Raw genomic sequence first — 23,211 nt, forward strand, 5'->3', positions numbered from 1 at the left:
GGAGCCAGGGACATACTAGTAGAGCAAATCTGCAATTGTGACTTCACTTTGTTTGCTTTCTTGGTTCTTACTTTTCTTTTTTCTCTTCCTCCTACACTTTCTTCCCCCCTCTTCACTCCCCCTCCGCTCCCTGTCCCTCTTCCTTCTCCTTTTCCTCCTCCTTCTTGTTATCAACATCATCAATAGCTACATTTTTTTTTTAAAAAATCAGCAGAACTAACAACTACAACTTAAGAGTTTTCTGTATTTTATCTCATTTTATACACTTAACGATTCTGCAAGACGAGCATTATTTCTCGAGGGTTGGAGCCTATAAACCAATCGCCTAAAGCAAATGTGTAAACCAGTTTCTCCAGAACATCTGCCTTGTGTTAGAAGTAGGATACTAATCCTCTTCTCTGTAGAAAACAAAAACAAAAACAAAAAACTAAACAGCAAAACAAAAACAAAACTATGGCCTCTCAGCCGTTGCATTCTCCTATACTCCAAAGGGAAATGAATTCCATAGAGTCAGCACTAACAGTTAGACAAATGACAATTTGTTGACAATGAAGTTTCAGAAGGGCTTGGGGAGATGACAGGGCTTTGATTTTGTGGTTTTGGCCCATAGAAAAACAAGACGTCTGTCTGACTTCCATTCTCTCTTGATTGTTCTTTGCTTCAGAAAAAAGACCATTTTGATGCAACTTGTTTTTGCCACAGCAAGTATCATCTTCTCAGCTTAGCCCTATTGTTTTTTTTTTAAATTATTTATTTATTTGAATGAGTTACACAGAGAGAGGAGAGGCAGAGAGAGAGAGAGAGAGGTCTTCCATCTGCTGGTTCACTCCCCTATTGGCGCAATAGCCAGAGCTACGCCGGCCCGAAGCCAGGAGCCAGTAGCTTCTTCTGGGTTTTCCCACATGGGTGCAGGGGCCCAAGGACTTGGGCCATCTTCCACTGCTTTCCCAGGCCATAGCAGAGAGCTGGATTGGAAGTGGAGCAGCTGAGACTTGAACGGGCACCCATATGGGATGTGGGCACTGAAAGCGGAAGCTTTATCTGCTACGCCATAGCGCCAGCCCCTGCCTTTCTTCCTAAAACAGATTCTTTCCACTTATGCTTTGCCATATGCAATGAGGAGAGGAAGGAGAGGAGATGGGTTGTACGCATGAGGCAAGTTTGAAACTCACTTTTCTCTATGTTAAAGAATGCCGAAGTTGGTAGGAATACCTAAAAAGACAACCTTTGAAAGCTTTCCCCAATTTTAAGATAATAGACAGCATTTGTAGGAGAATTGCATTTTTTTTTAAATCAAAGGAACCCGTGGATTTCATCATCTTCTGAGAAACCTGAATGAGATAAAGTCCAAAGATTCAAGTGGATGATACTGAGATCATGGTCATATTGGAAGGAAAACAGGGTATGATTTCTCAGTATTTAACTTTTAGTGTTTCTTTCCCTGATGTCCTCATCCAATCTATTTTTCACACTTAGCTCTGCTGCAGCTTCATTTGTTTCTGCTTTTATCAAAATGGAGCTTCTGAAACTGTCCATCTCCATGTTCGTTTCTCCCCTCCCTTCTCATTCTTGACTGTGTGCCAATTGATTTCCTGAGCTGGAAAATTGCTGCCAGATTTTGTCCCATTTAAAAAAATATACATTTTTCATTGACCAGGGATGGGAATAGGCAAGAAGTTAACTTCTTAGGGATTGAGATTTCCAAATTATCTTTAGAAATTGAGAAATCAGGGACCCACCGACGGGAGGGACAGGAGCCGAGCAAGATGGCGCAGACTCAAGGCACCAGGAGGAAAGTCTGTTACTACTACGACGGTGATGTTGGGAATTACTACTATGGACAAGGCCATCCAATGAAGCCTCACCGAATCCGCATGACTCACAACTTGCTGCTCAACTATGGTCTCTACCAGAAAATGGAAATCTATCGCCCTCACAAAGCCAATGCCGAGGAGATGACCAAGTACCACAGTGACGACTACATAAAGTTCTTGAGCTCCATTCATCCAGATAACATGTCCGAGTACAGCAAGCAGATGCAGCGATTCAACGTTGGTGAGGACTGTCCAGTATTTGATGGCCTGTTTGAATTCTGTCAGTTGTCTACTGGTGGCTCTGTAGCAAGTGCTGTGAAACTTAATTAGCAGCAGACGGACATCGCTGTGAATTGGGCTGGGGGCCTGCACCATGCAAAGAAGTCCGAGGCATCTGGCTTCTGTTACATCAATGATATCGTCTTGGCCATCCTGGAACTGCTAAAGTATCACCAGAGGGTGCTGTATATTGACATTGATATTCACCACGGCGATGGCGTGGAAGAGGCCTTCTATACCACAGATCGGGTCATGACCGTGTCCTTTCATAAGTATGGAGAGTACTTCCCAGGAACTGGGGACCTACAGGATATTGGGGCTGGCAAAAGCAAATATTATGCTGTTAACTACCCGCTCTGAGATGGGATTGACGACGAGTCCTATGAGGCCATTTTCAAGCCGGTCATGTCCAAAGTGATGGAGATGTTCCAGCCTAGCGCCGTGGTCTTACAGAGTGGCTCAGACTCCCTGTCTGGGGATCGGCTGGGTTGCTTCAATCTGACCGTCAAAGGGCACGCCAAGTGTGTGGAATTTGTCAAGAGCTTCAACCTGCCCATGCTGATGCTGGGAGGAGGCGGTTACACCATCCACAATGTCGCCTGGTGCTGGACATACGAAACTGCTGTGGCCCTGGACACAGAGATCCCTACTGAGCTTCCATACAATGACTACTTCGAATACTTTGGGCCAGATTTTAAGCTTCACATCAGTCCTTCCAATATGACGAACCAGAACACTAATGAGTATCTGGAAAAGATCACACAGCAGCTGTTCGAGAACCTGAGGATGCTGCGGCACGCGCCTGGGGTCCAAATGCAGGCGATTCCTGAGGATGCCATCCCGGAGGACAGTGACGATGAGGATGAAGAAGACCCTGACAAGCGCATCTCGATCTGTTCCTCTGACAAACGGATTGCCTGTGAGGAGGAGTTTTCTGACTCCGATGAGGAGGGAGAGGGCGGGCGCAAGAATTCTTCCAACTTCAAGAAAGCCAAGAGAGTCAAAACAGAAGATGAAAAAGAGAAAGATGCCGAAGAGAAGAAAGAAGTCACAGAAGAGGAGAAAACGAAGGAGGAGAAGCCAGAAGCCAAAGGGGTCAAAGAGGAGGTCAAGTTGGCCTGAGCAGACGTCTCCAGATCTGGCTCCTGGCCAGCTTTCCCACCTTTCTCCCTTAACCCCTCAAGATTTTATATTTTCTATTTCTGTGTATTTATATAAAAATATATTAAATATAAATATCCCGAGGACTAGACAAGAACCAAGGCCCTGAGGCCAGGGTAGTCAAGCTGGGTAAACTCTTATAGCCGCTGCCCTGCCAGCCATCCCTCCCCAGTTCGATTTTGAACCACAAAAGGCTCCAGGTGTGGGTAGAAGGGAGCTACAAGACACACCAAGGTGTCTCCCTACCAGGTATGGAAAGGTGCCCCCTGTTGAACATTTTAGGAGGGTAGGGGTGGCTGGGTCCTCAGGGACTTCCTATTCTTTCCAGCCCCTAAGGTGACATTAGCCATTTTTAGGTTGGTTCTGTTCTCATCATACCATCCCGCTGGCCTCAGGTGAGCCCCAAAACTAGTGCTGCCCGCCCTCGGTCTTCCCCAGCTCTGCAGGTGGAGGCTGGTGGCCTAGCTTCCTTTTTGAGATACTATTTTCATTTTTGTGCGACTCTTTGTAATAAAATGGTACCTTTCTATATCCCACCCCCCCCCCAAAAAAAAGAGAAATCAGGTGTTCTCTCAAACCAGCAGGAAAACAGTTTTTCTTCCCTCAATCCTGAAGAAGGCTTTTAAGAACTGATATATGGCCGGCGCCGCGGCTCACTAGGCTAATCCTCTGCCTTGTGGCGCCGGTACACCAGGTTCTAGTCCTGGTCAGGGTACCGATCCTGTCCCGGTTGCCCCTCTTCCAGGCCAGCTCTCTGCTGTGGCCCGGGAGTGCAGTGGAGGATGGCCCAAGTCCTTGGGCCCTGCACCCCATGGGAGACCAGGAGAAGCACCTGGCTCCTGCCATCGGATCAGCGCGGTGCACCGGTCGCAGCATGCCAGCCGCGGCGGCCATTGGAGGGTGAACCAATGGCAAAAGGAAGACCTTTCTCTCTGTCTCTCTCTCTCACTGTCCACTCTGCCTATCAAAAAAAACCAAAAAAAAAAAAAACAAAAAAAAAAACAAAAAAAAAAACCTGATATATAGGGAAAAGTAGTTCATCCATGCTGGAGACATGTGCTTGCTACAAATGTAAAAACAGTGAGCTCTTCAATTTGACTTGAAAATTCAAATTTAGACTAATTTCTTTATGGTACTATGAGTCTTCTGGAAATAATACGCTCTTTTTTTAGGATGTTATTTATTTACTTGAAAGGTAGAGTTACAGACAGTGAGGGGTGAGACAGAGAGAAAGGTCTTCCTTCCGTTGGTTCACTCACTAGTTGGCCGCAATGGCTGGAGCTACGCTGACCCAAAGCCTGGAGCCAGGAGCTTCCTCCTGTTCTCCCACGTGTGTGCAGGGGCCCAAGCACTTGGGTCATCTTCTACTGCTTTCCCAGGCCACAGCAGAGAGTTGATTGGAAAAGGGGCAGCTGGGACTAGAACTGGCGCCCAGATGGGATGCCAGCACCACAGGCGGAGGATTAACCTACTGCCTCATGGCGCCAGCCCCAGAAATAATATGTTCTTATCATGGTTATCAGGCTTCCCAGTAGTTTCTTAATAACAATAGGCATGTTGTCAGGAAAGACCTGCCTAGTTTTTCTTTGGTTTGTGCCCATTAATAACTGGTTAAAATTAACAATTTTTTTTTTTTGACAAGCAGACTTAGACAGTGAGAGAGAAAGAGACACAGAGAAAGGTCTTCCTTCCGTTGGTTCACCCCCCAAATGGCTGCTACAGCTGGCGCGCCGCCGATCCAAAGCCAGGAGCCAGGTGCTTCCTCCTGGGCTCCCATGTGGGTGTAGGTGCCCAAGGACTTGGGCCATTCTCCACTGCCTTCCCGGACCACAGCAGAGAGCTGGACTAGAAGAGGAGCAACCGGGACAGAACCAGTGCCCCGACTGGGACTAGAACCTGAATGCCAGCACCGCAGGTGGAGGATTAGCTTAGTGAGCCGCGGTGCTGGCTTAAAATGAACAATTCTAAGAATATGAATTGAGATTGATAAAATTAGGAAAAAAGCTAGCAATCCTTATAAAAGTAAAGGTTTTTTTAATAAAGATTTTATTTGAGAGGTAGAATTATCAAGAGAAAGAGAGAGAAAGAGAAAGGTCTTTCATCTACTGGTTCACTTTCTATATGGCTGCAATGGCTGGAGCCAGGCAGATTCTAAGCTAGAAGCCTGGAGCTTCTTCCAGGGCTCCCACACAGGTGCAGGGCCCCAAGGACTTGGGCCATCTTCTACTACTTTCCCAGGCCACAGCAGAGAACTGGATTAGAAGTGGAGTATCCTGGATACAAACCAGCTCCCAAATGGGTTGTGGGCACCACAGAGGGAGGCTTAGCCTACTATGCCACAGTGCCAGTCCTGATAAAAGTAAAGTTTATTTTTATTTCTACTTTTCCAATCCTAAGGTTGTCAAGAAAGATATAATTCTTGAAAATAGGATCTTGAATTATTAATATATTTCTTTCCTTATTAAACCAGCAATTTTTCCCTGTTAACATTTTCGAATACTCAAACTTTCTTTCTTCTATAAAACTGTCTATACTGAACAACCAATAAACAATCTTGTTTGGAGGAAACATTTATAAATGTTCCTACTCCATCAATTACACACACCGGAACAGTCAGTTAACATTTATAAACGCTCCAGTTTATAAATCTAAAAATTGGAAGTGATATTGGCTGTTTTAAATGATGACTATAATAATGAACTGGAATGTTGTATGCAAAGTACTTTTCCAAGTATAGGATGGTAGATACAAGTTAGTTAACAAATAGTTTTAACGGAAGAGAGAGCCATGAAAAAAACTTTCAAACTGTTTCAAATTCGTAGAGGTCTAGCTACTGAAGTGGCACGTTTCACTCATCTCATCTCCATAATTAGTCTTCTGTCAAGGCATATGGAATTAGAAGCCCCGTGGTTCAGGGTCAGACTAACCCTGGACTCTGTATTCACTCATTGCATGACTTTGCATCCAATGCTGAGACCTTTCACAACCGAGTTCTGTCTTCTATAAAGAAATAAAAACAACCCCTTTACTGCTAGTTGATGTGCGGTTTATGTGACTTGATGCAGGGGAAGTACCCGGAGGAGACTGGCACGCACCTGGGTCTGAACACTGGATGAGTCCAAATCATGTTCACACTGAAAAGAAACAGTATTCCCAAAAATTCATGGAAGATGCATATTATGAAAAAATGCATTAATTTCAACTTTGTATGCCAAAATAATCTTGTAATAATTTATTACATCACATTTGAACAGGGTCTAGTTGGAGGCACTAAGGAAAAAAAGGCATGAGTTTGAAAAGAGTACCTATCAGAGCCAAATGAATTCTGCTATAATTGAAGCAAACAAACATAAAATTTACGGTAAATTTCGAGTATGAGTGGAAAAATGGTTAACTTGATGAATCTTTACTAACAGGTTATGATGACACATTTACCCAAAGAAATCAACATTTTTAAGTGGATTACTATTTTTTTTTTTTTTGGAATGGATGACAAGATAAATTGCTTGTTGTCTCATTAGGATATCAAATCAAAGTTTAATGTCTAATGCTGTCTCTAATTCATTCAAAAATTAAAGTCATTGTTGGTACCTAACATGAATTTTTGAACAAAATCATTATTTTATAATAAAAAGCATTGATTTTATTGTTATCCTACTCACATCTTTTTGAAAGATTTATGTATTTGTTTGAAAGGCAGCGTTACAGAGAAGCAGAGGCAGAGAGAGAGAGAGAGAGAGAGAGAGAGAGAGAGAGAGAGGTCTTCCATCCGCTGTTTCACTCCCCAGATGACCACAACGGCCAGAGCTAGGCCAATCCAAAGCCAGGAGCCAGGAGCTTCTTCTGGGTCTCCCACATGGGTGCAGGGGCCCAAGGACTTGGGCCATCTTCTACTGCTTTCCCAGGCCATAGCAGAGAGCTGGATCAGAAGTGGAGCAGCCGGGACTCAAACTGGCACCCATATGGGATGCTGGCACTACAGGGGGCGGCTTTACCTGCTACGCCACAGTGCCGGCCCCTACTCATTTTTAATCAAATTTTTCTGTTTGACATATCTAAGGACAGTAGGTTATTTTTTAAAAAAGATTTATTTATTTATTCGTAAGTCAAAGTTACACAGAGAGAGAAGGAGAGGCAGAAAGAGAGATGGGGGGGCTGATCTTCCATCTGCTGGTTCACTCCCTAGATGGCCACAATGGCTGGAACCATGCCCATCCAAAGCCAGGTGCTGGGAGCTTCTTCCCAGTCTCCCACATGGGTGTAGGAGCCTCAGGGCTTGGACCATCTTCCACTGCTTTCCCAGGCCATAGCAGAGAGCTGGATAGAAAGTGGAGCAGCCGGGACTCGAACTGGTGCTGATATGGGATGCTGACACTGCAGGCAGTGGCTTTGCCTGCTACGCCACAATGCTGGCCCCAAGTAGGTTATTTTAATATACACCTATGGGAGCACACAAGCTCTCAGGCATTCTACAAAGGGGATTCCAAAGTGTGTGGAAAAATAGAATTTAAAGATGATGGGGCCGGTGCCGTGGCTCACTTGGTTAATCCTCTGCCTTGTAGCGCCTGCATCTCATATTGGTGCCGGGCTATAGTTCCGGTTGCTCCTCTTCCAGTCCAGGTCTCTGCTGTCGTCCAGGAGGTCAGTGGAGGATGGCCCAAGTACTTGGGCCCCTGCACCCACATGGAAGATCAGGAAGAAGCACCTGGCTCCTGACTTCAGATCGGCGTAGCTCCAGCCATAGTGGCCATTTGGGGGATGAACCAACGGAAGTAAGACCTTTCTCTCTGTGTGTCTCTCTCTCTCACTGTCTATAACTCTACCTGTCAATTAAGTAAAAAAAAAAAAAAAAAAGATAATGCAAATTTACCAAAAATTTAGAAGTTCCGTGTATATTTCCCAAAATATTTGATTCAAAATTATATTCTTGGGCTTAAAAATCTAAAGTCACTCTTTTTAAATATATGCATGTTTATTCATAATTGAAACATAATAATTGTACATATTTATGGGGTACAGTGTGATATTTCAATGCCTGTGTACAATGTATAATGATAAAATTAGGGTATTAGAATACCCATCACCTCAAACATTCATTGTTTCTTTACTTTGGGAATATTCATAAGCCTTTCTACTAATTTGAGACACACAATTAACTGCTTTCCATCACTGCTGGAGAACTTTTTTTAAAATTTTTTATTTTTTAAATATTTATTTATTTTACTTGAAAGTCACAGTTCACATACAGAGAAGGAAAGGCAGAGATAAAGAGAGAGAGAGGTCTTTCATCCGCTGGTTCACTCCCCAGATGGCCGCAATGGCTGGAGCTGCGCCGATCTGAAGCTAGGAGCCAGGAGCTTTGTCCCAGTCTCTCATATGGGTGCAGGGGCCCAAAGCTTTGGGCCATCTTTTACTGCTTTCCCAGGCCATAGCAGAGAGCTGGATTGTAAGAGGAGCAGCTGAGTCTCGAACCGGTGCTCATATGGGATGCAGGCACTGCAGGCAGTGGCTTTACCTGCTGCGCCACAGCGCTGGCCCCTGCTGGAGAACTTTAGATGTTACTGCTCCCATCCAACTGCACTGTGGCCTAAGTTTAAGTCACAATCCCTAAATATGCTGTGACCCTGCACTCCCCAACCCAGTTGTATCAACTATGAGACAAAGACCAAAATAGCTCATCTTTTCATTTGGTTAAAGTGTAATGCTTTTAAAAATAAGTTAACACGGTATTCAGGAAACACCAAATACTTATTATTATTATTATTATTATTATTATTATTACCAAATAAGCTTTCCTTTTTCTACTATTTTTTCCTTCTTTTTGATCATGTTCTTTCTTTTCATCTTTTATGATTCCTTGTTTTCCTGCTATTTTACAAATCTTTCATTTTAAAAGTTTTTTTTTTTTGTTTTTGTTTTTTAATTTCTTAGTCCATCAATTATTTACCAAGTCTGTCCCATATGCCTCTTAGTGTTATTGTTCCGGATGAACAGAAAATAGACTCAACTATTCAACTATGATTTTGCTTAGATTGCAGTCTGGAAGCAGGGGTAAATATTCATAAAATAATCATGTGAATGTATAAAATTGCTACTGTGATAAGAGCTACCCAACAGAGGCACACCATGCCCTGGGAACACATGATAGGAAAAACTGTCGTAGTCATGGAGTTAAGGGGGGCTTCCCTAATCAAGGGACAGTTGCTCTGCACGCTTAAGGATCAGAGTTAACCAGGTGACGCCACAGAACATTCTGGTAGAGGGAACAGTGCATGCTCACTCACTTTGGCAGCAAAGAGCATTCATAATATGAGAGGCTGAAAGAAGAACCGGCATAGCCAGAAACCAGAGGATAAAGAAGCATATTGAGAAAGGGCATGGTTGGTCATGTGGAGCATTTGGTTCTGTTTCGAAGACATTGGGAGGGCACATAAATGACATGGGTAATTTTCTGAAGAGTCACAAATATTAGAAATTCTTGTTTTCAGAATGGATTAGAAGGGAACAAGAGAAAAGGCAGACTACTGGGAGGTCTATAGCAGTCATCTTTGAGAAAGACATTGAGATTGCGACCTAGGGTGCTAGACTATAATGAGAGCTATCAAGGAGGGAAAAATCAGTGACTTGTTGATGGATTTGGGAAAGGGAGGTATCAAAGGTGACTCAAGATCTCTGGTGCAAACAGGCTAGATGGGATCTTCTGGAAGAGTGTGGGGAAAGAGTGAGGGAACATAAGCACCTTCTAATTAGGCTATTTCAGTTGTTGATGCACGGAATGTTCAAAAGAAAAATGTCAAGAAGTTAGTTCAATATATGGGTCTGATAAGACGATATCTGTGCTAGAGCTCTGTGTTGCTAAGTTAGCTGTACATACATTGTCATTCAAGCTGAAGAAATGCTGGAGATCAACAAAAGAGAAAATGGTACGAATAAGAGAATCCCTAGAATTAACATTTCATGTCTGAGGTAGATGAGGCTAATCCTGAAAAGAAAACAGAAAATAAACAGCAGAAGAATAAGAGTTAAAATCTGGAGAAGGTAGAGACTAACTGCCAAGGGAAAAGAAATCGGAAATAATAGTCAAACAACTCTAAAGCAGATGAGTTGACTTCTACAAAAATAACTGGAAATCTCTCCTAGCTGCTATGACCTGAATGTCATGAATGTCTTAATGAGAACAATTTCAATGGTCTAATGTAGATGAATCTACATTGGAAGAAAGTAAAGAAATAGAGGCAATGGCAGAGAAAATACTTTTGAGAAATTGGGTCATGAGGTGGAGAAAATAGTGTGAGAATTTACTGGAAGGAGATGATATTTCTAAGAAATATTTGTCATTATTGCTTTATAGAGGAGATATGAACACAGTTAAAGTCTTTGGAAAATTTCCGGTTGAGAGAGATAAAGACAAAGAGAGAGATCGAGATTGAGATAGTGGTAGACAAAGAGATGGATAGGTGGAGAATGAAAGATCGAGTATATAGGAGAAAGAAGACTTTCTAATAATGTGAGATGCCAGTACAACAGAAGTATAGCACAGATATAGAAATTACCCTTAGGTAGGAAGGATGGAATTTTTATATTTTAGCAGGAAATAACTAAGATAACAAAATTTATGTAGAAAAATGATTATAGATATGTATAGTCAATAGCATACACGCGTAATAAATAAAGAACACCGTTATTATTGATGTTTAGTATTCAAGGCAACTCAAGGTTAGAAGTGTCATTTGAAGCCTGAGTGTTTGGAAATCAAACAAAGATAAAAATAAGTTACCTCCTACTTTCAATGAGCAAGGAAATAACTGTAAAATCATTAAAATTCCTCCACTTGGGCTAAGGCCGATTTTATAAAGTGTAACACTGTTGCAACAATTTTAAAAACAAAATTGGTTAAGAAGTCCAAGTACATCTGAGATACATAGCAGAAGTACAAATCTGAGCGTGCAAATCTGTAATCATCTCTGCTTTCAACAAAGACATGGGGAATGAGACTCAAGGCATTCATGTCTTCATAGAAAATTGGGACATAGGTGGGTAAACAGAATAATTTAATTAGCAAGATCCTCTGGGTAAGAGTGAATGGTCTATTCGTGTCAGGTTAATGAACTCTTTGAAGGCACTACATAGAAGCATTATGCTTCCAAAGGACTCAACCTCTCTGGGATGAACAATCTTTCTATCAGAGAGCCCTTTACTTACCCATTTTTGGACTTTGTAGGAGAAGGCCCCATGTTTATGTTGTATCAATTTCCCATAGGTAAAAAAATGTTTTTCATGGCTTTATACCCTGAGAGACAAAACAGACATGAGCATTTATGAGAAAATTGTTTTTCTTTCAATGGATAAAGTGCTACTGCAAAGCATTGTCGAATTTCATCACTGTGGCAGAATACAAAAGAATAGTACAAATACAAAATAATAGTAATTCTCTTTACTATGATATCTCTGAAATACAGTTGGATATGAGGTGTGTGGTCAAAGTCAGAGTAGAGACAGCAGTTGATGATTTCTTGAACCTATACACACACTTGATGTCCTAAATGCTTATGTGACTCCGTCTGATTGCTCATACAGACTAAGATTATGGGCCCTTATTATAAACTAAGCAAATGTTATGTTGGGCATGATTAGGGAAGACAAATAAAAGCTATAACTAAATATGAGGGAACTTAACAATTCATGGAAAACATTTAAATTAAAGATGAGCTTACTTTGATGCAAAGTATTTTTGAAATCTATGCAGTTTTTTGTAGTACATTTTTCCATGCACTTTTTGAAGACTCTCCCAATTTAATCATTCACATTAATTTTAAAAAGAAAAAAAAAGTTTGATTTTAAATGTTCTTTGTGCTTTATAGGTTTAAGTTAAGACAAATAAAAGGAAGAGAGAAAATATAATAGTAAGCCATTTCCCTTAATTTAACAGTCACTGATGGCTGTCTTACTTCCCCATATCTTCTGAGCGTTGGGGCTATCTTTTCAAGGATGTCTTGGGATGGGCTGCATTGGTATCTACAATAGTATTCTCTCTGGTACTGAAGATGAATATGCTTGCAGCCTCTTATAAGACACTGAAGTTTCCGGAGTCTGGTATTTCTCACCTGTGACATAAACCTACTGTGTGTGCATGTTCTACTAAATCTCTTCAGTTATCCCTGTAGATTTGGTAAGCAGAGATTCCTAGGAAACACAGCTCCCAAGCTGCTTTCTGTGCTACAAATCAAATACTTCTTTGTGTCTGAAGTAGGAGTCTCATGTCTTCTGCCACCACTCAGGAAATTATAGCAGGCTAATTTTTTTTTTAGATTTTCTTTGGTAGTTTTATTTAATTTATTTTTTTAATTTGACAGATTTATAAACAGTGAGAGAGAGAGACACACAGAGAGAAAGGTCTTCCTTCCACTGGTTCACTCCCAAAATGGTCACTATGGCCGGTGCACTGTGCTGATCCAAAGCCAGGAGCCAGGTGCTTCTTCCTGGTCTCCCATGTGGGCACAGGGGCCCAAGCACCTGGCCCATCCTCCACTGCCCTCCCAGGCCACAGCAGAGAGCTGGACTGGAAGAGGAGCTATCGGGACTAGAACCTGGCGCCCATATGGGAAGCTGGCACCGCAGGCAGAGGATTAACCAATTGAGTCACGGCGCCAGTCCCATAGGCTAGTTTGTTAATCTGTAAGTACGTAGATTAGCAATCTCAGACATATTGCAGTTCTTCACAACCCTTCCCCCTTAATTTGCTTATATTGTTTACAAGTTTCTTATTAAGAGAAACTATAAAATCAATTGATATTTCTGCTTTTCTTCTCAAAGAAAATATGAAAATTCAACTGAATAGGCCTGTAACAGAACTCATGGTGTTGTTGATACCCTCCAGCTGTGAACTCTGCCTTCAAACTTCTAACATTTCTGAGATCACAGTTGGGAAATTTAGATATAATTTCTAAATCTTGAAAACTTTGAAGCTTTGAAGAATTAAAACAACAGAGAGATGTTTTATATCAAGTTAAATGTTGAACATTAATCTTCTGGAATTTGTTTTAGCACTTGGTCTAACTACTACGTTTTGTTATTTGACTTTAGCTTGTGTAAGTAGAGGTATGTCTATATATTGACAAGAGTCTTGCCTTGCCGAAGTTCTGTGGTTTCTGTTTTGTGCCTGCTAGACCTTATAGCCATAAAGAAGGAACGATGGCAATGTCTCCTCCACCTCTTTTGACCACCGTGATGGATTGCCAAAAGTCTCCAGGTCGTAAGTGGAAAACAAAAACACAAATTGACTAAATCTTTCCTTCTTGCCCAATAGCTGTCAAACAATTGAGAAATTTGTTTTGGATAGAACACTAGCATTCCGTTTTCCATTCCTACCCCCATTCCACACAGTCTGCACTTCTTCCCTGGCCACTAATTGATGCTCACGTGAAAACTCTCAGACACAGGACAAGTATGGCATGGGTATTTGTGTTTTTCATGCTTCTAATTAGGACCAGAGTCAGCACACTTACCCCTATTTTCCTCATAAATACGGAGGAAGCAGGATCTCTTTGGGCTGTAAGAATAACCACTCTGTTCCTCGTTCTTACTGATGAAGGCTCAACAGCTTGTTAAAAAAAATGCACGGTCCAGGGCGTGTCTGGACAAGGAAGAGTAGTAAGTTATTTCTGTATTCCTCTGTATTCTCTCATAATTGGGACAAGGCTTCAAGCTGACAAGGAGCTGGCAGAGGAGTAGGGACAGCTGGTCTACAAGAATGAACACAGTTCCCACCAGAGCAAAGCAGTCCCATCAGTCATTTATTCAACACATATTTAGTGAGTGTCTTCAGTGTGACTGTACTGTTGCAGGTTCTAGAAAAAAATGGAAAGCCGAGTACATACAGACCTTGCCCTCCTTAAATATATAGTCAAGAAAGGCTAACAGTGATTGAGGAACTAATCTGTACAATTAAAATTTAAAACAAAGGGAGTTGAAGTTCCCAGAATTGGCATACAAACTGAGAATATAAAGAGTATTGGACATTAAACTAGGACGAACTAGAGGGGAAATATATTTATGATTCAAAGACTAAGACAAAGAGGTCAGTATGGTTGGATTGGTCATATGGAGAGAGCAATTTATAATGAAACGAAAAAGATATGCAAGGACTGAATGAAAAGTCTTTTAGGATTAGTAAAGATTATTGTAGGGACAACAGAAATTCATTTCTATACAATGAGTTTGCAGAAAATGGAAATTCTCATTGTAATATGAATTATACATGGAGTATGGGGAAACCAAGAGCAGAGGTTTGCTCTAGCCCAGGGAACAACTGGTGCTCACCTAAACCATGGAAGGGACAGTGGAGAAGACTGTAAATGCGCAGATTCTAAAGATATTTAAAAGATAGAGTTGATGTCATTTGGGAGCCCAGTGACATGGTGCAGCAGGTTGAGCCGCCACCTCTGATGCTGGCATCCCATATGGGCACGGGTTTAAGTACTGGCTGCTCCACTTCTGATCTAGCTCCCTGCTAATATGTCTGGGAAATCAGTGGAGGATGTCCCAAGTGTTTGGGCCCCTGTCATACACATGGGATTCCCAGATGGAGTTCCAGGCTGCTGGCCTCAGGCTGGACTAGCCCTGTCCGTTGTGGCCATTTGAAGAGTGAACCAGAGGATGGAAGTCTCTCTCTCTCTCTCTCTCTCTCGCTCTCTCTCTCCTTCTGTGTGTGTGTGCGTGTGTGTGTCTGTTTCTTTCTGTCTCTCCCACTCTCTCTCTCTGTAACTCTAGCTTTCAAATAAATAAATGTATCTTCCTTCAAAAATGGAATCAATGTTGTTTGGTAGTTAATTGATCATAGGAGAAGTAAAGGAAAAAGGTATATGGAACTCCTGAGTTTCTGTCAAAAGCAATAAGCTAGGAAGGCAATAGTATTATTTACTGCACAAAGAATAAGAAAAGAAAATTAGAATTTGAAGGAAAAAATAGATTTTTTCCCCCGCTTATTTTGAGGTAAGGGCTTTCACCTATGTAGATCTGGAGGTAAGAAAAGAAGAAATGTGCTGGTCATAAAAATAAGAGTTTTGCAACCTAAATGAAAGATCCTGGTGAACAAGACCCCAGCAGAAGGAACAGGCCATCAAGGAGGGAGGCGCCTTTCTCCGAAAGGAGGAAGGAACCTCCACTGTGATATGGCCTTGACTAAATAAGTTCAGAGTTGGTGAACTCAAGGGGCTTCCATAGCCTAGACAGCTCATGGCAAGAGCCTCAGGGGATTGCTGACGTCATAAATAAGAGTGCCAATTGTTAAATCAACAACAGGAGTCACTGGGTACATGCTCCCCACGTAGGATCTCTGTCCTTAATGTGTTTTACTATGAAACTTAAAGACAATACTACTAATCGAACAATACCCTATACCTTGAGCAGTTGTGTGAGTGCAGCCTGTTGAAATCCTTGCTTAGTGTATACTAAGTTGATCTTCTCTATATGAAGGTAATTGAAAATGAAACGCGATGGAGGGTGGGATGAGAGAGGGAGTGGGAGAGGGGAGGGCCGTGGGAGGGAGGGAGGTTGGGGGGGGAAGCCACAACAATACAAAAATCGCACTTTGTAAATTCACATTTATTAAATAAAAATAAAAAAGAATGATACTATGGGAAAAAATAAGAGTTTTGTCAACATTTAGGTGGTAAAGACTTAAAAATAGTTGGGAGTACATTATAGGAAAGAATTTAGATCCAAGTCTAGAGGGAAGTAGAAATGTAACAGACAAGAAAACACAAGACGTACCTGAGAAACGACATGGAGATGTGGCCAGAGAGGACGAACATGGAGACAATGTGATGGTGTGAAAGCCAAATACATGTCCAAGATGTTGGTTAAGTGTATGACATAGAGAATCGTGCAAGGCTGTCAGCATACAGATGACACAATGTCAATTCACCAATAAGGAGGATGCTTTTATTCCAAAATGAAGCCAGAGAAGAGATAAAAACTTGAAAATATAAAGAGCAAGGCCAGGACTTGAAGGAAGATAACACTGAAAGTAAAGATAGATGAAAAAGGAATATGGCTGAAAGCCAGGATGCCAAAACAAAAAAAGAGAAATTAGAGACTAACTGATCTGGAATACAAACTATTTATGGAGAGCAGACCCTAGCTAGTGACATTTTGATATCTTCTCAATTATATTTTACTTATTAGGGAAATTACATACTTTTCTTGTTGAGTAACATAAAAATGCTGAAAAGTTTTAAAACAATTCATATTCTTATCTTCACATAAAAACAAATTGATTTTTCAGAATTTTCTCACTCAATTTGTATTATTCTATCCATGTTAATTTTGACATGCCCTGCACCACGATACTGGTCCATCATGAATCTGCTTTTCATATAAATAGCTGCTTTTCAAATTTGGTTTCACAACAGTGAACAGGGATGAAATTCAGTTCAATCCCATGTAAGCACATCATAAGTGAACAAGATGCACTATTTTCCTTTATTGGTTTGTATTTTCAGATGACAAATGAGCACAAATCTAATGCTTAAAATAATTGAAATGCAACACTCAGTTTTTAAGTGTCAGGGGTCCAGGTCCAGGTTAGATGGCTCCTCTGCTCAGGGTACCCAAATGCTGAAATCTAGAATTCAACCAGAGCCAGTTGTCTCTGAAGCCCAGGATTCTCCTGCAAGCTCAGTAGTTGCTGGCAGAATCCAATGCATAACAAATAAAATCATTGCAGTAACTACCTTAGCCCTTTCATAGGTTCCAGTCACACTTAAAGGAAGGCAAATGCACTGGCCATATATACCTTAGAGTAGAAACCTTGGGAGCCTCTTAAGAATTTTCCCAACCACATTCCCCACCTCCTTATCATGTGATGGTAATTTTTACAATGAATTATCCCCTGAGATGAAACACAAAGGTCTGATGGAATCACATACAGCAGCCATCTTCCATCCACTGGGACAAAAACACAGCAAACATTACTAATGAAGGGCACTTATGAATGATTCTGTTTCCAATTCACTGGAACAGGATTGGGAATAAAACAGAAAAGGGTATCCCCAGCCAGGACATTCAGCTTGGGGGATGAAACACCACCTCCATTTCAGCATGTATCCCTTCCCTTAGCTCAGCATAACCCAGTCACCTGTGTGCAAGTCCTGCCCTCTGCAGAAATATCTGGAATTGGAACCAGAGAACCAGCCCTGCTTGTGCCCAGTTATGTCACCAGGCCAGGATGATGTATTTGTCTAAAGCAGAGATTTCTCATCTGTAGAAAGGAAATAGTTATGAGTGCCATATGGATTATTTTAAGAATTAAATCAGATGACATACAAATCTCTGCCAACTATAAGGCACCATAAACATGTAAAATGATATACTTAATGTCAGTCACAGTGGTAGAGAGAACCATATGAAATGATCATTTTATAGGTCAACAGAGTTGAGCATTAGCAATTCCATATGGCTCAACATAACAGTAACATTATTTTTTAACATCTCTCATTTCCAAGGAATATTAGTAAATAACCCTTTTGCAAATTTGTCCCATGGGTATTTTGTAACACCAGAAGTCATGTAGAAAAATTTAGGACCTTAACATTCATAACTCAGAAGGAAATCTTTTCCAGGAAAAGGAAAAGAAAATCCTATGCCTTCTGGAGATTTTTTAATGATAACCATAAAGTCTTAAGTAATATTGAAAGAATATTCCCAAAATACTGAGTAAAACATTGAATGAATAATTAAAATAATACTGCAAATGTTGTGTTTATAATTTTGTAAAATTGAAATTTTATGCCCATACACTATGCTAACTTGTTAGTATCCTCAGGCTTTCTTTTGCTAGGGGTGTGGTTTCTGGAAACCAAACATCTGTTTGGATACGTAATTGGTTGAACATTAGAACCATGAGATGTCCACTGTTGGTAACAGCAAGAGAGCCTATGGAAATACAGTCCTGGAGGTACAGAACCAGAGGCTCTAACTTAACAGTCAGTTTGCTGGTGAGAGGGGAAATAAGTTGCTAGTTCTTCCTTTTCAGATTTGGAATTGATCTCTGGGTGCCATTGCATGGATACCATACTTGACTTTCCAGATTGTTTAGGGTACTATTTTAACTCTATGACAATGAACATATTTTTGATCCATTCTCATATCATTGTATTTGGTTCATCTGAGATTAAAACACTTTGTTCTTCTGTGTTCTTTTCTAAATGTTTTATCTTGGTAAAAATCTAGTCCAGGCCAGGTTAAAAATCCTACTTTATATTGAGTTCTGGTTCAGTGAATCAGAACAGAATCATTCATTCCCAACAGAGATAATCCTTCATAACTAGCCTTCGTTAATAATGTTTGCTGTGCTTTTTTTTTTCCCCCAGTGGATGGAAGATGGCTACTGTATGTGACTCCATCAGACCTTTCTGATTCATCAGAGCTTTCAGAAGGTTTATCTATCTCAGGGGACAATTCATTGTAAAAATTACCATCATGTTATAAGGAGGTGGAAAATCTAGTTGGCAAAATTCTTAAGAGGCTCCCAAGGTTTCTATTCCAAGGTGTATATGGCCAGTGCATTTGCCTTCCATTAAAAATTATTATTGTAAAGAGACTTCATGTATTTCACAGGTTCAATTTTAAGAATATAAACATACTGCATTCCTTCCCTCTTTAACTCCCTCAATGCCTCTCTTTCCTTCCTTCCTTTCTTTTTTTCTTTAATTTTACAAAAGCACAATTTCATTCCACTCTATGATCACAGGCTTAATGCATCACTACCCATGATATTCAATAAGTAAAAAGTAGAAAGACCACAGTTCCAAAGGAATTTAAACAAGGGATAAGAGCGACAATCAAATCACAAGATCCCAGTTTAATTCTTATACAATTTTTTTGGGTATTCTATATATTAACTACAACATATCAGTGAAAACAAATGATGTATGTCTTTCTGGGACTGGCTTATTTCACTAAGCATAATGGCTTCTAGTGGCACCCATTTTATTGCAAAAGACAGGCTTTAATTCTTTTTTTTTATGGCAGAGTAGTATTTCATACTGTATACATACCATATTTTATTTAACCAGTTACTAGTTGATGGAAATTTGGGTTGATTCCATACCTTGTGCTCACTTCAGCAGCACATATACTAAAGAACTGGAATGATTCCATATCTTGGCTATTGTAAATTGAGTTTCAATATACACAGGGATATTTGTCAGTCTTTCACATGCTGATTTCATTTCTTTTGGGTAAATTCCCAGGAGTAGGATGGATAAGTCATGTGGTAGATCTATTTTCAGATTTCTGAGAAATTTTCATAGTGTCTTCCATAATGGTTGTATTAGTTTATATTCCTACCAACAGTGTATTAGGGTACCTGTTTCCCTAAATTCTCATCAGCATTTATTTATTTTTTATTTTTCTATGATAGCCATTCTAACTGGGGTGAAGGTCAAACCTCATTGTAATTTTTACTTACATTTCCCTGATGGCTAGGGAACCTCAACATTTTTTTCATGTGTCTGTTGACCATTTGTATTGCAACCTTTGCAAAATGCCTGTTCATGTCTTCTGCTCATTTCTTAACTGGATTTTTTTTATTGTTGTTTAGTTTCTTGAGCTCTTTGTAGATCTTGGCTATTAATCCTTTAGCAGTTGCTTGGTTATCAAATATTTTCTCCCATTATTTTGTTTGCCTCTTTCGTTTCTTGAGTGCTTCCTTTACAGTGCAGAAGTTTCTTAGTTTGATATAATCCCATTTGTCTATTTTTGCTTTTATTGCCTATGCTTCTGGGATCTTTTCCAAAAAAGCTTTGCCTATTCCAATGTCTTACAGTTTCCCCTGATGTGTTTTTACAGTAATTTCATGGTATCAGGGCATAGATTTAGATCCTTGATCCATTGTGTATTGATTTTTTGTATAAGGTGTATAATAATGGTCTCGTTTCATAGTTCTGCAAGCATAGATCCAATTATCCAAACATCATTTGCTGAAGAGATTGTCCTTTCTCCAGGGATTTATTTTAGCTTGTTAGTCAAAAATTAGTTGGTTATAGCTGCATGGATTAACACATTTATTGATAGATATTTAAAAATACATATTCTCCCAACATTTTCTAAGCAGTATCTCAAATTACACATAAATGAAAGCAAGCAAGTAGAATCTTTGGACATTCCCAATAAAGAACAAGGTTTGACATTGCATCTCTGTGAGGAAATTTTCAACAGTACTCAGGTGTCACATTTCGTAGGCTTATTTTAAAAGAAGTACATGGATCTGCCAGGAAGATTAGTTTGCAATATTTCCTGGGTGTGGCTGAGAGGTAGCCTTCATAGTAGGAGATAGAGTGAAAAATACATCCCATGAGCCAAGACCATATGATAAGACAAATACCCCTCACTGGCTAGTGATGTAAACAGGGCTATTGATAGCCATACCCAAATTAGATAGAAAAGACTGCAGAGGCCAGAGAGAAATCATTGTTAAAGTGTGAGCCACCCTTTAACCACCCAACTGGAGTGTCCTTGAAATGGCATAGCTGTCTTGCACAGGACAGTCACAGTGACCAGGAACTTCAAATGCATACTTGCTTACATTGTGCTGGGGAGAACTCAGTCCCATAGTCACTTTTGTTTTCACTGCAGGTATTTATTGTCATTTGTTCATTTTACATACAGTAGTCTTCTTTCTTTCCCCATTTATGGTTTCCTTTTCTGCAGTTTCTATTCCCCATAGTCAACTGTGGTCCAAAAATACTAGATGGAAAATGCCAGAAATAAAACCTGTATAGTTTTAATAATAACTTTTGTTACAATGTATTGCTATAATTGTTCTTTTTAGTATTAGCTATTGTTAATCTGTTACTGTAGATCATCAACTGGACTTTATCTTAGGTAAGATGTATGGAAGAAAGCAAGGCCTGTATGGAGTTCAGTGCTTTCTGAAGTTTCTCATACTCTGTGATAAGAGGTACCCCTGTATTCGGTGGCCTCTTGTATCAGATTGTATGGCAGAGAAAAGATACATGTCTCAGGACTGTAGGCTGGGCTGTTGAATTGACCTGGAACTTGTTGTTAGGAAGACCTCACCACTGCAGTTTTTGTGTTTGGGTCACATTCAGCATTCAGAGGCAGGCAGAGAAGGACTCCCTAGACCAGTCTGAGAACTAAAGAAGAGAATAGGAAGTGTGGAAGAAGGCAGGACTGCTGTAAGCGACTGGCTGGATGGGAACCTCCCAGCTCTTCCTACAACTGGAACCCAGAGGCAGAACCACAGACAAACACTGGAAACTCCAGCACTCTGGAGGCAGAGTCATGCTCCTCCTCACTGGTCAGGTGAAGGCCTCAGAAATTGAGAGACTAAGGTGTCTGGACCAACATCCTTAGAATGGTCACCTTGGCTTCACCCTAGAGTCACCCAGATTCAGGCATGGCTACGCAAAATCATGTTCAGAGAGGAGCAAGTAGAGAGGAAGAATGACAAACATGATCTGATTGAGCAATCAGTGGACCAATAAAAAGTGGAGAAGGCATGGGATCATCTGGGTAGCCAGAGTTTCTCTCCTAAGAACAATGACCCAGATTGTTTTATGGAATTTGTGTTAGGAAAGCTCCACTATCACCAGCATTGAGCGCTAGCTTCTGCAACAACACGTTTTCACCTGGGCATTCGATCTTGCATTCCACAGCCAGCATGGCTGAAACGCAGTGAGACTCTCAGAGAGGCTGGACACCAAAGCCTTAAAACAGGAAAGCAGATTTTATTCCCTATGCCAACTGTCCCAGAGGATTTGTGGCCAGAGTCTGGGCCCCAAACAAAACAGGGTATTTTCTTATATGCCCTGGCACAAACAATTGAAAGCTGTTTTTTTTTTCTTTTTTACATATTTGGTTACACATATTTGGATAGTTAAAAGCTATAGTGTAACTTATATAACTAGCCTCTACTGCCCTCCCATTCTTGCCTTTAGCCATTTTTTTTCCCTACCTAACGGAAGGGGTCCCTGACACAGAATAATCAGCAACAAAGGGAAAATATGGATCTAGGATTTTCAACATTTCCAGCCAGAGGTGATTTCTGCCACTCACAAACATACATAATTTGTGAACGACAACAAATAGTGTACAACCAGAGCCATGTCTCATGTCCTCTGGGGAAAACATTATTATTAGGTTTGACTACAAAGTTTACAATATCTTTAGCATCTAAACTCATAAATTCGGAATTACTACTTTGGACATAGCTTGATGACTAGAAAGTAGATCCCCAGACTAAGTACCGTGGTGCACTTCCAGGTGAGGCTGATAACCTGCAGTAGATGTTCTTGTCTGAGAGACCTACTTTTCTCTCAGTTGTGATTGGTTTAACTGTGTGTGCTCTGACATCTTGCTTTATCTTTAAGGTTCATGTTTTTTTCAGTGAAATTTTTTTATTTGAGTAGAGAGAGTGTGTGTGTGTGTGTGTGCATGTTGTGTGTGTGTTCACTTATTTACATAAGTGAACATAAATGTTTTCTACATTACAGTGGCATTACAATGTTGAGCAAAATAATTATTAAAAATTGAATCAAGTTTCAAGTATAGTAAAGCGAAATCAAGCCACAGCTCTGGTTAATATCATAATGGTTACGTAATTTTCATCTGATTTTTAATTGACATCCCAAGCTCTGGGGTAGTTACTGGAGATGGATAATACAACCCATTCCTCATCAAAACTTTGTGAAGGTGTAGCTGCTGTGGAGCAACAGGTGAAGATGCTGCCCGCAGTGCCAGCATCCCATATGGGCGCAGGTTCAAGTCTCTGCTGCTCCCCTTCTGATCCAGCTCTCTGCTATGGCCTGGGAAAGCAGCAGAGAATGGCCTAAGTGCTTGGACCCCTGTACTCATATGGGAGACTTGAAAGAAGCTCCTTGCTCCTGGCTTTAGATAAGCCTAGCTCTAGCCATTTGGGGAGTGGGTGATAGAA

At 40.6% G+C, this 23,211-nt stretch overlaps 1 protein-coding gene and 1 pseudogene across 1 annotated transcript; both read left to right on the forward strand.

Moving 5' to 3' along the window:
- Positions 1-1,737: 1,737 nt before the first annotated feature.
- Positions 1,738-2,646, forward strand: LOC133753753 (histone deacetylase 1-like). Its single transcript, XM_062184472.1, has one exon. The coding sequence runs from the start codon at positions 1,767-1,769 to the stop codon at positions 2,142-2,144; it is 378 nt and encodes a 125-aa protein (XP_062040456.1). The 5' UTR covers positions 1,738-1,766; the 3' UTR covers positions 2,145-2,646.
- LOC133756400 (histone deacetylase 1-like) overlaps positions 2,346-23,211 on the forward strand; it is a 38,201-nt pseudogene continuing 17,335 nt past the window's right edge.

This window comes from Lepus europaeus, chromosome 3 (genome assembly GCF_033115175.1).
Source record: "Lepus europaeus isolate LE1 chromosome 3, mLepTim1.pri, whole genome shotgun sequence".
Lineage (NCBI taxonomy): Eukaryota > Metazoa > Chordata > Mammalia > Lagomorpha > Leporidae > Lepus > Lepus europaeus.